The sequence below is a fragment of the Oncorhynchus gorbuscha genome, linkage group LG03, assembly GCF_021184085.1.
Source record: "Oncorhynchus gorbuscha isolate QuinsamMale2020 ecotype Even-year linkage group LG03, OgorEven_v1.0, whole genome shotgun sequence".
Lineage (NCBI taxonomy): Eukaryota > Metazoa > Chordata > Actinopteri > Salmoniformes > Salmonidae > Oncorhynchus > Oncorhynchus gorbuscha.
In genome coordinates this window covers 58,296,313-58,312,155 of record NC_060175.1, presented here as the reverse complement: position 1 = coordinate 58,312,155, position 15,843 = coordinate 58,296,313, and the positions used below count along the sequence as shown (strand labels likewise).

Sequence of the window (15,843 nt, the reverse complement as noted above, 5' to 3'; positions counted from 1 at the left end):
ATTCACCCAGCCTATTGTGGGAAGCTTGTTGAAGGCTACCCGAAATGTTTGACCCAAGTTAAACAATTTAAAGGCAATGCTATCAAATACTAATTGAATGTATGTAAACTTCTGACCCACTGGGAATGTGATGAAATAAATAAAAGCTCAAATAAATAATTCGCTCTACTATTATCCTGACATTTCACATTCTTAAAATAAAGTGGTAATCCTAATTGACCTAAAACATGGAATTTTTACTTGGATTAAATGGCGGGGCTTTACCTCGCAAAGACTTAAGGATGACCTGGAGCCAGTGGGTTTGGCGAAGGATATGTAGTGAGGGCCAGCCAACGGGAGCATACAGGTCGCAGTGTTGGGTAGTATATGGGGCTTTGGTTATAAAACGGATGGCACTGTGAAAGACTACATCCAGTTTGCTGAGGAGTGTTGGGGGCTATTTTGTAAATGACATCGCCAAAGTCAAGGATCGGTAGGATAGTCAGTTTTATGAGGGTATGTTGGCGGCATGAGTGAAGGAGTCTTTGTTGAGAAATAGGAAGCCGATTCTAGATTTAACTTTGGATTGGAGATTGTTAATGTGAGTCTGGAAGGAGAGTTTACAGTCTAACCAGGCACCTAGGTATTTGTAGTTGTCCACATATTCTAGATCAGAACCATTCAGGGTAGTGATGCTAGTCGGGCAGGTGGGTGCGGACAGCGATCGGTTGAAGAGCATGTACGAGCATTTAAAAGCAGTTGGAGGTTTGTTAGCACAGTGTCCAAAGAAGGGCCAGATGTATACAGAATGGTGTCGCCTGCGTAGAGGTGGATCAGAGAATCAACAGCAGCAAGAGCGACATCATTGATGTATACAGAGAAAAGAGCCAACCTGTTTATTAAAGTGTCCTGTGATTGTGTCTCAATACAGTATATACATCAGATATGAGCAATGTAAGATATGTAAACATTATTAAATTGGCATTAAAGAACGCGAAGCAAGGTGACCATCTCTGTCGGCGTCATCTTAAATCATGGCTACAGATGTGAGTGCTATGGGGCGATAGTCATTTAGACAAGTGACTTTGGCAGTCTTGGGCACAGGAACTATTGTGGTCTGCTTGAAAAGTGTAGCTAATATAGACTGGGTCAGGGATAGGTTGACAATGTCAGTGAAGACACTTTACAGCTGGTCAGCACATGCTCTGAGTATGCGTCCTGGTAGTCCATCAGGCCATGCAGCCTTGTGAATGTTAATCTGTTTTAAGGTCTAACTCACATCAGCTACGGAGAGCGTGATCACACAGTCATCCGGAACAGCTGGTGCTCTCATGCATTCAGTTTTGCTTGCCTTGAAGCGAGCATAGAAGGCATTTAGCTCGTCTGGTAGGCTCTAGTCACTAAGCAGCTCACGGCTTGGCTCCCCTTTGTAATCCGTGATAGTTTGCAAGCCCTACCACATCCGACGAGAGTCAGAGGCAGTATTGTAGGATTCAATCTTATTAATGCTTTGCCTGTTTGATGATTTGTCGGAGGGCCTAGTGGGATTTCTTATAAGCGTATAGGTTAGTGTCCTGCTCCTTGGAAGCGGCAGCACACACACACACACACACACACACACACACACACACACACACACACACACACACACACACACACACACACACACACACACACACACACACACACACACACACACACACACACACTTCTCACCAGTCCACAGTTGATGGATATGCCCTCCCGTGCCCGTTCTCCCGTTGCTCCGGTGCGTTTGAGTCTCTCTGATCCAGCTAGGTCCACAAAGTGAAACTTGGCCATCAAAGTCTCATACTCAGGCTTGGTAATAGACCCTCCATCTCCGCCAACACCATTAACCTCTCCGTTCACCTCCCCAATCACACCTCCATTTTCATCTCCGTTCACCTCCCCAATCACACCTCCATTTACACCTCCATTCACCTCACCATTCTCCTGGAGAGAGAGAGAGAGAGAGAGAGAGAGAGAGAGAGAGAGAGAGAGAGAGAGAGAGAGAGAGAGAGAGAGAGAGAGAGAGAGACAGAGAGAGAGAGAGAGAGAGAGAGAGAGAGAGAGAGAGAGAGAGAGAGAGAGAGACCACAATTAGTGAACAATTATCAACAAACACTTAATTCAAACTTTTTAATTATTTGTATTACTGTCATTACTTTACTTGTCACTCGGTCTGATACGTTCATCTTTCTCCTCTTCACTCCTCTTTCACCCTCTTCTACCTTTATTTATTCTCTTTGACTCTCTTTGAGTCTCTCAATACATCAACAGTGCCTATAGAAAGTCTACACTACCTGTAAAAATGTTCCACTTTTGTTGCCTTATAGCCTGGAATTAAAATTCATCAAAAATAGTTTTCCCCCATTGATCTACACATCCTACTCCACAACTTCCAAGTGAAAAAAAAGAGTCCAGGTTAACTCTAGAAAATCAAAACAGAAATATCTTGGTTGGATAAGTGTCCACCTCCCTTGTAATAGTAATCCGAAATTAGCTCAAGTGTAACCAATCACCTTCAACATCACACACCGAGTTAATTGGCCTCCACCTGTGTGGAATTGTAGTGATTCACATGATTTCGGGATAAATTCAGCAGTTCCTGTAGGTTCCCTCTGCTGGGTAGTGAATTGCAAAGCAAAAACTCAACCTTGAGCACAAAGGAGCTTTCAAAGGAAATCCGGGACCAAGTTCTGGAAAGACACAGATCAGTGGATGGGTATAAAAAGAGTTCAAAGGCCTCAAATATCTCTTAGAGCACGGTCAATACTATTGTTAAGAAGTGGAAAGTGTATGGCACCACAGATACCCTGCCGAGCTCAGGCCGTCCCTCCAAACTGGATGACCGAGCAAGCAGGACACTGATTAAAGTAGTTACCAAGAGTCAAATGGAAACTTTCAAAGAGCTCCAGGCTTTTAAGTGTGCATGTGATAACAATATTCCGAGCACTCCACAAATGTTGCATGTATGGTAGCGTGGCAAGAAGGAAGCCATTACTCAAGAAAGCCCACCTAGAATCGCATTTGAAGTATGCAAAAAAATTTGACCCGTTTCAGGAAACTAGGTGTATGTCGCAAGTCACGACTTCACAGGAGAGCCGTTTGAACGTTAAAAAAATGGGCAGAAATGCCTTCTAGAACATGTGAACTTTCATGTGCCTTAATAACAAACTTGTATGCCATCTGTAAATATAAATAAAGTTGTTAAATTACGAGCATAGTTGGTTAAGCCAAAACCTGCTAGCCATGATTGGCTGAGATAATGAGTGGGATGGACATGCAGAGAGATGACTTTCAGATTGGTCTGCGGTGTAGCATCTTGTGTCTTTAAATGAGCTGCTCATTATGCATACATAATCCTTTCTACTGCATTTTTTTTTCGAAAGATATAAAGTTAGCCATGGAGAACTGCAAATATGTTGCTGAATTTATCAGGCTCTATCGACAAAGTTCAGTGGGGAAAAGTTGTGATGGACTACTTTCTGGAGGACGTTTGTGCCACGCTGGCTCTCTCGGAAAAATGAATCAGACGATGAGGAAATCCCTGATTTAGGCAAAAACATTTTAATTGAAGACATTGTAGAATCTTCTGATGACAGTGATGGGGAAGAAACGGCAATCGACGTGTATCAACTGTGGGTAATGTTAGTGATGTTTTCTCAGAATGACATTTCGCATTGCTATCACTGTTAATACAGCATTATTTTCACAAAAAAATAAAATCAATCATATGGTGTGTAGATACGTAGAAAAACAAAACACATTTAAATGCATGAAACTGAGGCACTGACACAACAAAATGTGAAAAAGGTTCAAAGGGTGTAGATTTTCTATAAGCACTGTATCTACCCTCTCTGATCCATAACTCCCTCCCTCGCCCTCCACTCTCTCTCCCTCCCTCCAACCCTACCTCAGTTTGTTGACAGACTCTCATCTGACAGAGGTTGATGGTGAAGATGGCGTGAGATCTGGAACTCGATGCGTTCATCTGGGTACTGGCCGTGGTACGAGACAACGCTCCCAGCTTCAGACACTGTAACAGCTGTAATACACAAACTGTTAGTACTGTACACACTAGGGCTGGGCCATACATCACATTTGAATGTATGTTTTAGCGCAATATTCCAAATGCCTGTTTCGCAATAACCTAGTTTTTATTAAATGCTTCGTTTTTTTTACGAGCATTTATGTCCGCTTGTTGTCATGTTATCTTTTTGATCTCCTTCGCTCCTTCTGCTGTGACTGTGTACCTTGCCGTTTACACACACACACACCAAGCCCCTCCCACACACACCAAGCCCCTCCCACACACACCAAGCCGCTCTCCCTGCCACTCGCAATAACAAAGATGAGAGATCACTTTTTTCCTCTCTCGCTATTTGCAATTGAAGTTTGGTCCAGAATCGGTCATATGGACACCGAAACACATTGAGAAATGATTTTAATGTGCTAGAGAAGTTAACCTTTCTACTGAGACCCTTTTTATGTCTCAACTCCTCATATTGTGAGCAGAGAAGACAATACTACAAAAAGAAGTATCAATGTACATTGATTCTGGCAAATGTGTGTTCAGTTTGTTTCACTCGACACTATGTACCGCTAGCAGCACTATGTACCGCTAGCAGCACTATGTACCGCTAGCAGCACTATGTACCGCTAGCAGCATTTAAGCCAAAGACACTTATACTAGCTGTCTAGTCTTTGTTTTCTAAATGTGCAATAAGCATAAAACACAATTATATAAGGAATTGACAACTCGTTCTCATTCTGGGAAATAAGTTAGCAAATAGCAAATAGATCCAAGTTGAAATATAAAGATTAGCTGGCTACTCACTAGCATGTGGGCTTGTGCTTGAGATATTGTTTGAAACCTGTGTTCATTCTATATAATGCCTGCTGCAAGATTTTTCTCATTATTAGTGAATGTGCATTATGCACGGTTCTGGTGAAATTTGTAACAAAAAGGGCATTCTCATAGACAGACGTGAACGCCAGATCACTGATTACTGCAACAACAACGAAATCAAGTAAAACCATTTTGATAAAATCAGTGGGTCTTATGGTTCTGGAAGGCTCGTATTTATCCTAGGTATAATTTCACAAGCACTGAATTCATTAAGAAATTGCTGACTGTTTGAAATGTGGTGTATTTCACCTTTAACTGTACAACAAAGATTATTTTGAGAATATAATTTTTGAAATCAAGATGTACAGTGTATCGTGAATCTCCCATATTGTGAATTTGTCCATATCGCCCAGTCATAGAGCACACACACACACACACACACACACACACACACACACACACACACACACACACACACACACACACACACACACACACACACACACACACACACACACACACACACACACACACACACACACACACACACACACCTCTTCCTCTGAGTTGACAAGTCGTGAGGTGACTCCGGTGGTGTAGATGGAGCCGCTGCCATCCTCATGGATCTTGATATTAGACTTCCTGCTCTTACAGTCTGGGTCTCTGGCTCCGTCAAACAGGTCTAGGATCTCCTCATTGTACAGCTGGAATACACACACACATACATTAAATACACACACACACACAGTAGACAGTGAGCGATGAAAGGGCAAGGATCAAATGGTGTACTACATAACCTCTGACCTTTAGGAAGCAATAAGGTTAAAGGTTGTGAGGGGTCAAGAATCAACTCAGAAGTTCCCGCTTCACAGGACACACACACAGAGACACACACACGCACACGCACACACACACATTAACCCTGGCCAACGTCTTTTTATCATCAGTACTGATAACCCAATGACCGGACAAACAGCCTATACCTGAACTAACAACAGGCACACTTAACAAGGATGGCTACCACAGCATTCTGCAGTGATACGTCATGCCATCTGGTTTGCGCTTAGTGGGACTATCATTTGTTTTTCAACAGGACAATGACCCAAAACACACCTCCAAGCTGTGTAAGGGCTATTTGACCAAGAAGGAGAGTGATGGAGTGCTGCATCAGATGACCTGGCCTCCACAATCACCCGACCTCAACCCAATTGAGATGGTTTGGAATTAGTTGGACCGCAGAGTGAAGGAAAAGCAGCCAACAAATGCTAAGCATATGTGGGAACTCCTTCAAGAATGTTGGAAAAGCATTCCAGGTGACTACCTCATGAAGCTGGTTGAGAGAATGCCAAGAGTGTGCAAAGCTGTCATCAAGTATAAAATATATTTGGATTTGTTTAACACTTTATTGGTTCATACATGATTCCATATGTGTTATTTCATTCCATATGTGTTATTTCAAAGTCAAAATAAAGAAAAACCCTTGAAAGACTTGAATACTGTATACTGTATACTGTATATCAAATATTACTTCACTACAAGCCAGACACCTGAGTGTGTACCAGGCACCTCCTGCTACAGCCAGTTGATGTCAATGACACATATAAGCTCATGTCTCCCAAACGTCTGTCTGTTCATATTCTCATTCTGGGTAACGTCACAGCTGATGACCAACATCAGATCAGTTGTCAGGATCCTGTTTCCTGTTTCAGCTGTCATCACAATGTCACGTCCTGTAGCTTCACCAGGGCTGATCCCTGCATCCCCTTCACATCTGGTTAAAGTTCATATTACCCTCTCTCACACACACACACATACATACATACATACATACACACATACTCAATCAAAGGCAAGAATGACAAATGACAACATACAATGCGTCCCTGGATGACAATATTTTATACTAGAGAGATTTTCATCTCCTCTGAACTGGGTGGGTGGCCCAAATAACTGGGTGGTATTTGTGTGTGTGTGTGTGTGTGTGTGTGTGTGTGTGTGTGTGTGTGTGTGTGTGTGTGTGTGTGTGTGTGTGTGTGTGTGTGTGTGTGTGTGTGTGTGTGTGTGTGTGTGTGTGTGTGTGTGTGTGTGTGTGTGTGTATCTTTGTGCGTGTGTGGTATGTGTCTGTGTGTGGTATGTGTCTGTGTGTGGTATGTGTCTGTGTGTGGTATGTGTCTGTGTGTGCGTATCTGTTTGTTTGTGTGTGTATGTGCATGTCTGTGTGTGTATATGTTTGAGTGTGTATGTGTGAGCCCGTCTGTGTGTGTGTGTGTCTGTGTTGTGTGTACCTGTTTGTGTGTTTGTGTCTGTGTGTGCGTTCATGTGTCTGTGTGTGCGTGCGCTCGTCTGTCTGTGTCTGTGTGTGCGTGCATGATACAATATCCACTCTAGGGGCTACTGCTGCTACTGCGTGTGTTTGAGGGTGCCTGCCTACTGTATGTGTGTGGGTTCTTACCTCTAGGAACTGTGCACTGACTTTAAACTCTGGAGGGTGTGTGCCCTGCTGCTGGGCCTGTGTCTTCCTCTCCTGGATGCCCAGGAACAGCTGACGAACAGCCCGCGGGATGATACCCTGGTCCTTCTCCTGCACGTTCATGTCAAACCCTGTCCCCATGGTATGGGTCTTCCCTGAGCCTGTCTGAAACAGTGAGAGAGAGAGAGAGAGACACACACACACACACACACATGATTTATAACACACACACACACATCACAATTTGGTCACTTCAAGTCAGTGCATTCAAATCAAATGAATGCTTGTGTTCCTCGCTCCAACAGTGCAATAGAATCTAACAATTCACAACAACACACACATCTAAAAGTAAAAGAATGGAAATAAGATACAGTTGAAGTCAGATGTTGGTCCTTCTGTAGCTCAGTTGGTAGAGCATGGCGCTTGTAACGCCAGGGTAGTGGGTTCGATTCCCGGGACCACCCATACGTAGAATGTATGCACACATGACTGTAAGTCGCTTTGGATAAAAGTGTCTGCTAAATGGCATATATTATGTTATTATTATATTAGATGTTTACAGACACTTAGGTTGGAGTCATTAAAACTCATTTCTCAACCTCTCCACAAATGTCTTGTTGACAAACTATAGTTTTGGCAAGTCAGTTAGGACATCTACTTTGTGCATGACACAAGTCATTTTTTCCAACAATTGTTAACATTATTTCACTGTATAATTCACTGCATCACAATGTATCACAATTCCAGTGGGTCAGAAGTTTACATGCACTAAGTTGACTGTGTCTTTAAACAGCTTGGAAAATTCCAGAAAATGATGTCATGGCTTTGGAAGTTCTGATAGACTAATTAACATCATTTTGAGTCAATTGGAGGTGTACCTGTGGATGTATTTCAAGGTCTAAATTCAAAATCAGTGCCTCTTTGCTCTACTTCATGGGAAAATCAAAAGAAAATCAGCCAAGACCTCAGAAAAAGGTCTTGGTTCATCATTGGGATCAATTTCCAAACGCCTGAGGGTACCACGCTCATCTGTACAAACAATCATATGCAAGTATAAACACCATGGAACCACGCAGCCGTCATACTGCTCAGGAAGGAGACGCATTCTGTCTCCTAGAGATAAATGTACTTTGGTGCTAAAAGTGCAAATCAATCCCAGAACAACAGCAAAAGACCTTGTGAAGATGCTGGAGGAAAGAGGTACAAAAGTATCTATATCCACAGTAAAACGAGTCCTATATTGACATAACCTGAAAGGCCGCTCAGCAAGGAAGAATCCACTGCTCCAAAACAGCCATAAAAAAGCCAGACTACGGTTTGCAACTGCACATGGGGGAGAAGATCATACTTTTTGGGAGAATGTCCCCTGGTCTGATGAAGCAAAAATAGAACTGTTTGGCAACAATGAATATCGTTATGTTTGGAGGTAAAAGGGGGAGGCTTGCAGGCCGAAGAACACCATCCCAAACGTGAAGCCCGGGGGTGGCAGCATCATGTTGTGGGAATGCTTTGCTACAGGAGGGATTGGTGCACTTCACAAAATAGATGGCATCATGAGGTAGGAAAATTATGTGGCTATATTGAAGCAACATCTCATGACATTAGTCAGGAAGTTTAAGCTTGGTCGCAAATGGGAAGAATGGCAGATTTCTACCCTGTCAGCTTGGGGATTTGATCCACCAACCTTTCGATTACTGGCCCAACGCTCTAACCACTAGGCTACCTGCAAAACACTAGTCTCAACGTCAACAGTGAAGAGGCGACTCCGGGATGCTGACCTTCTAGGCAGAGTTGCAAAGAAAAAGCCATATCTCAGTCTGGCCAATAAAAATAAAAGATTGAGATGGCCAAAAGAACACAGACCCTGGACAGAGGAACTCTGCTTAGAAGCCCAGCATCCCGGAGTCGCCTCTTCACTGTTGACATTGAGACTGATGTTTTGCAGGTACTATTTAATAAAGCTGCCAGTTGAGGACATGTGAGGAGTCTGTTTCTCAATCTAGACACTCTAATGTACTTGTCCTCTTGCTCACTTGTGCACTGGGGCCTCCCACTCCTGGCATGGAATAGCCTTCATTTCTCTGAACAAGAATAGACTGACGAGTTTCAGAAGAAAGGTCTTTGTTTCTGGCCATTTTGAGGCTGTAATTGAACACACAAATGCTGATGCTCCAGATACTCAACTTGTCTAATTAAGGCCAGTTGTATTGCTTCTTTAATCAGAACAACAGTTTTCAGCTGGTCAAACATAATTCCAAAAGGGTTTTCTAATGATCAATTAGCCTTTTAAAATTAAAAACTTGAATAAGCTAACACAACGTGCCATTGGAACGCAGGAGTGATGGTTGCTGACATTACATAAAAAAATACATCTGCCATTTCCAGCTACAATAGCCATGTACAACATTAACAATGTCTACACTGTATTTCTGATCAACTTTCAATGACAAAAAAATGTGCTTTTCTTTCAAAAACAAGGACATTTCTATGTGACCCCAAACTTTTGAACGGTAGTGCTTTTATAAAATATACATACACACATCTTTAAAATAAAAAAAATCCTTTATTACCATCCAACCCTACCACCCCTCCTCCAATTAAGGTATTAAGTTACCATCTCTAAAAAAAATAATCTAGAGCCGTCTCTTTACACTACAAACGTATATTTCTTGGGACTAGTATGTGTCATCAAAGTAATGTAGTGTAAAGAGGCCTGTGTGTATGCACATGTGAGAGTGTGTGTCTGTGTGTGTGTGTCTCTCTCACACTACCTGTCCATAGGCAAACACCGTAGCGTTGTATCCGTCGAAACAGCCCTCGATGAGTTTGTGGACGCAGGCAGCATAGATCTGCTGCTGGGCCGAGTCGATGTCGAACACAAAGTCGTACGTGAAGGCCTTGTCTTTACCCAGCAACATCTGGGGCTCCCCGGGCGTGACCAGCGTACACACGTGACAGCCCTCAATCTTCTCCTTCGCCATCTGGGGACGGATCCTTCAAACACAGGAGAGAAGAGAGACACGGGGTCAACGAGGGGTTAAAACAGTCATGGTCAATCTACAGTTAAAAGTTTCAAACGTTGTTCCAAAACAATCAGGGATTCAAACTGTCGAGGGCTCAAAAAGATGACACTGAAACATGCAAAACAAAAATCCCTGCTCGGGGTATAAATGCAGGTTTTAACTAATTCAACAACAAAGAATATGATCTGCATGATCAGTCTGTGTGTGTCAAATAAAAAGTGGGTAACGTGAACCTAACTCACAGCTAAAAAATGTCAAGAAAGCAATCCAATGTTATTTCTTGCCTTGACTTTACTGCAAATGACACTCAAGTTTTGGGAGAAAAAAAAACAATACACTGATATTGCAGTTAGCCATTACAGCCTTTATAATAGAACGCTTGTGACCACACACTAAATACTGCACAAAGTAGAAAAACATGTTAAAGTAGAAACAGGCGTTCTGTTTTTGCTCTACAGTGGCCACTATAGTAGACATCGATAAAGTGCACAAGGCTAAATGTGTGCAAAAATAACGTTCAGAGTAAAACATGTAATAATCCCCCCCTCACTCACACAGGTGGTATAGGAAAGTTCAAATTAAAAGCAATATCTGTGGGCTACACTGCACATTATTACATCGAACACTTTCTGCCTGTGGACATCTGTTCTACAATGTGCCAGCAGAGCATGATACCTTTGTTGGCATAATTGATCTCTTTCAGGCAGAGAGTAACACCTGGCAATATCCCTTTTTATCCACAAGTGAGAAAGGGGGGAGTGTGTGGTGTTCCTTTCACCTCTATTGGCATTCAGCTAAAGTATTGCTCCAAAGTATTGAATCCAGTATTGCTCCAAACCCACATCACTCGTTCACTTACAGCCATTTGTGATTCAAAGTCGCAAAGGTCACATATTTTGGAGTTCAAAACAGCGAATTTCGCAGAAAGGTGACTAGTTTGCATCCCTGAACAATTCAACTCGGGGTTCAAATAATGTCGTTATTCAAATACAGAAGAGGTATGGTCAATGAAATGGTAAGATGTTGGTACTTTGTTATATAAAACACATTTGGGAGCATTCCAACAAAAAAGATGAAAAAAAATAGATGAAGAACTTGAACTGAACTAGATAATGTGGAGTGCAGATCATTAGCTAATCATTTTAAATCTGGTCAAATCCATGGCCAAGCAAATATGGTCCTTCTGTAGCTCAGTTGGTAGAGCATGGCGCTTGTAACGCCAGGGTAGTGGGTTCGATCCCCGGGACCACCCATACGTAGAATGTATGCACACATGACTGTAAGTTGCTTTGGATAAAAGCGTCTGCTAAATGGCATATATATTATATTATCAGTAGTGTATCTCCCCCACTAACCTCCTAACCCCCCCTTCGGGAGGTAATCCCCCACACACACAGAAACTCCCCCCTATAGAGATAAGCCCCCCCACTTGAGACCACACCAGTGTCTCTCTCCCATGTTCTCTCCATATGAGCAGCTGCACACATTTCACACATGTGCCCCCCCCACACACACACACACCTTCCCCCAGTGCTGACTGCAGCAGTTTGTTGAGACTCAGGGCTCAGAAGACTGGCCTACAGACCTGCATTAGGGAGAGAGGATTAGAAAGTACAGTACCAGTCAAAATGAATCATACGGAACCGTTCGGTATTTGGAATAATAGTGAAGTGTGCAAAGCTGTCATCAAGGAAAAAGGGTGGCTACTTTGAAGAATTTCAAATATAAAATGTATTTTGATTTGTTCAACTCTTTTTTGGTTGTTACATGATTCCATATGTGTTCGAATAACAATGCAGACAACAGTAAAAAATGAAGAAAAACCCTGGAATGAGTAGGTGTGTCCAAACGTTTGACTGCTACTCTAGTTGCATTAACAAACATTAAAATACACACCACATTCAAAAACACTACCTCCAATATATTTACATACATTAGCAGGCCTATTGGGAAGAATTCTTGAGAAGACAAAGAGGAAGCTGCACAATCGGAGACTGAACAGCGCAGCTCTGACGGCCATGCTGCCATTGGAACCCATCCTGTGTCTTTCTAGAGTATCTCCTTCTGAAACAGTATCTGGTTGAGTTTGAAGCCGACTACACAAAGCACTGCATGGACGTAGATGTGTTAACGTCATCACAACATAATAGAAAACCAGGAGCGTTGGTGATACAGCTGTGGACGTGAACGGACTGAGGGTCGTTCATTCTCCTCTCCTTGCTTTCTCTCTCGCTCACGTTATTTTTCCAGTTATCTCTCTCCTTCCATCTCTGTCCCTCTCTTCCTGCTTTTATCTGCCCTTGGAGACACCCATCTGATAATACTCAGAACATTCTGCGGTACATACTGAGCACTCAACCACAATGGATTTGGATTTGGTTGTAAAATGAGAATATTTTTAATTAACTTCTGAAAGTCAAAGCAGCAGTAGGTCAGAGAACACAACAGACAAGACGCTGGAGAGTTTAGTCACTAGACCAGACACACCCCTATTCTCTCTCCATTCCATCTATCCTGTATGACTACATCTCTCTCTCCACTCCATCTCTCCTGCATGACTGCATCTCTCTCTCTCTCTCCATTCCATCTCTCCTGTATGACTGCATCTCTCTCTCTCCATTCTATCTCTCCTGTATGACTGCATCTCTCTCTCTCTCTCTCTCCATTCTATCTCTCCTGTATGACTGCATCTCTCTCTCCATTCCATCTCTCCTGTATGACTGCATCTCTCTCTCCATTCCATCTCTCCTGTATGACTGCATCTCTCTCTCCATTCCATCTCTCCTGTATGACTGCATCTCACTCTCTCCATTCCATCTCTCCTGTATGACTGCATCTCTCTCTCTCCATTCCATCTCTCCTGTATGACTGTATCTCACTCTCTCCATTCCATCTCTCCTGTATGACTGCATCTCACTCTCTCCATTCCATCTCTCCTGTATGACTGCATCTCACTCTCTCCATTCCATCTCTCCTGTATGACTGCATCTCTCTCTCTCCATTCCATCTCTCTTGTATGACTGCATCTCTCTCTCTCTGCATCATTCCACTGCATCGCTCTCTCTCCATTCCATCTCTCCTGTAACTGCATCTCACTCTCTCCATTCCATCTCTCCTGTATGACTGCATCTCTCTCTCTCTCCATTCCATCTCTCCTGTAACTGCATCTCACTCTCTCCATTCCATCTCTCCTGTATGACTGCATCTCTCTCTCTCTCCATTCCATCTCTCCTGTAACTGCATTTCACTCTCTCCATTCCATCTCTCCTGTATGACTGCATCTCTCTCTCTCTCCATTCCATCTCTCCTGTAACTGCATCTCACTCTCTCCATTCCATCTCTCCTGTAACTGCATCTCATCTCTCCATTCCATCTCTCTCTGCATCTCCATTCCATCTCTCCTGTGACTGCATCTCTCTCTCTCTCATTCCATCTCTCTCTCTCTCCATTCCATCTCTCTTGTATGACTGCATCTCTCTCTCTCTCCATTCCGACTGCACCTCTCTCTCTCTCCATTCCATCTCTCCTGTAACTGCATCTTTCTCTCTCTCCATTCCATCTCTCCTGTATGACTGCATCTCTCTCTCTCCATTCCATCTCTCCTGTGACTGCATCTCACTCTCTCCATTCCATCTCTCCTGTAACTGCATCTTTCTCTCTCTCCATTCCATCTCTCCTGTGACTGCATCTCTCTCTCTCTCCATTCCATCTCTCCTGTAACTGCATCTCTCTCTCTCTCATTCCATTCCATCTCTCCTGTAACTGCATCTCTCTCTCTCCATTCCATTCCATCTCTCCTTCCATCTCTCCTGTATGACTGCATCTCTGTCTCTCCATTCCATCTCTCCTGTAACTGCATCTTTCTCTCTCTCCATTCCATCTCTCCAGTAACTGCATTTCACTCTCTCCATTCCATCTCTCCTGTATGACTGCATCTCTCTCTCCATTCCATCTCTCCTGTATGACTGCATCTCACTCTCTCCATTCCATCTCTCCTGTATGACTGCATCTCACTCTCTCTCTCCATTCCATCTCTCTTGTATGACTGCATCTCTCTCTCTCATCCATTCCATCTCTCCTGTAACTGCATCTCTCTCTCTCCATTCCATTCCATCTCCTGTAACTGCATCTTTCTCTCTCTCCATTCCATCTCTCCTGTATGCACTGCATCTCACTCCATCTCTCATTCCATCTCTCCTGTATGACTGCATCTCTCCCTCTCCATTCCATCTCTCCTGTAACTGCATCTCAACTCTCTCCATTCCATCTCTCCTGTAACTGCATCTTTCTCTCTCTTCCATCTCCCTGCCATTCCATCTCTCCTGTGACTGCATCTCATTCCATCTCTCCATTCCATCTCTCTCCTGTATTTCCATCTCTCCTGTAACTGCATCTCTCTCTCTCCATTCCATTCCATCTCTCCTGTAACTGCATCTCTCTCTCCATTCCATCTCTCCTGTAACTCTCCATTCCATCTCTCCTGTGACTGCATCTCTCCTCCTCCATTCCATCTCTCCTGTGACTGCATCTCACTCTCTCCATTCCATCTCTCCTGTAACTGCATCTCTCTCTCTCTCCATTCCATCTCTCCTGTGACTGCATCTCTCTCTCTCCATTCCATCTCTCCTGTAACTGCATCTCTCTCTCTCCATTCCATCTCTCCTGTAACTGCATCTCATTCCATCTCTCCTGTAACTGCATCTCATCTCTTCCATCTCTCCTGTATGACTGATCATCTCACCATTCCATCTCTCCTGTGACTGCATCTGCATCTCTCTCCATTCCATCCATCTCCTGTGACTGCATCTCTCTCTCTCTCTCCATTCCATCTCTCCTGTAACTGCATCTCTCTCCTCCATCCATTCCATCTCTCCTGTATGACTGCATCTCTCTCTCTCCATTCCATCTCTCCTGTAACTGCATCTCTCTCTCTCTCCATTCCATCTCTCCTGTATGACTGCATCTCTCTCTCTCTCCATTCCATCTCTCCTGTGACTGCATCTCTCTCGCTCTCCATTCCATCTCTCCTGTATGACTGCATCTCTCTCTCTCGATTCCATCTCTCTGTAACTGCATCTCTCTCTCTCTCATTCCATCTCTCCTGTATGACTGCATCTCTCTCTCTCCATCCATTCCATCTCTCCCTGTGTAACTGCATCTCTCTCCTCTCTCCATTCCATCTCTCCTGTATGACTGCATCTCTCTCTCTCTCCATTCCATCTCTCCTGTATTCCATCTCTCCTGACTGCATCTCTCTCTCTCCATTCCATCTCTCCTGTATGACTGCATCTCTCTCTCTCCCATTCCATCTCTCCTGTATGACTGCATCTCTCTCTCTCCATCATTCCATCTCTCCTGTATGACTGCATCTCTCTCTCTTCCATCATTCCATCTCTCCTGTAACTGCATCTCTCTCTCTCTCCATTCCATCTCTCCTGTGACTGCATCTCTCTCTCTCCATTCCATCTCTCCTGTGACTGCATCTCTCTCTCTCCAT

General features: G+C 43.5%; 1 protein-coding gene across 5 annotated transcripts in view; it reads right to left on the bottom strand.

Moving 5' to 3' along the window:
* The window catches only part of LOC124031632 (kinesin-like protein KIF21B), a 112,064-nt gene that overhangs the window by 46,182 nt on the left and 50,039 nt on the right, over positions 1–15,843 (bottom strand). For all 5 annotated transcript variants that reach the window (XM_046343121.1, XM_046343122.1, XM_046343119.1 and 2 more), the window contains exons 2-6: positions 10,095–10,317; positions 7,306–7,488; positions 5,407–5,556; positions 3,917–4,048; positions 1,696–1,953 (exon numbers count right to left, since the gene is read on the bottom strand). In XM_046343121.1, the coding sequence (XP_046199077.1) occupies positions 1,696–1,953; positions 3,917–4,048; positions 5,407–5,556; positions 7,306–7,488; positions 10,095–10,317 (946 nt within the window). The remainder of the gene's footprint in view (positions 1–1,695; positions 1,954–3,916; positions 4,049–5,406; positions 5,557–7,305; positions 7,489–10,094; positions 10,318–15,843) is intronic.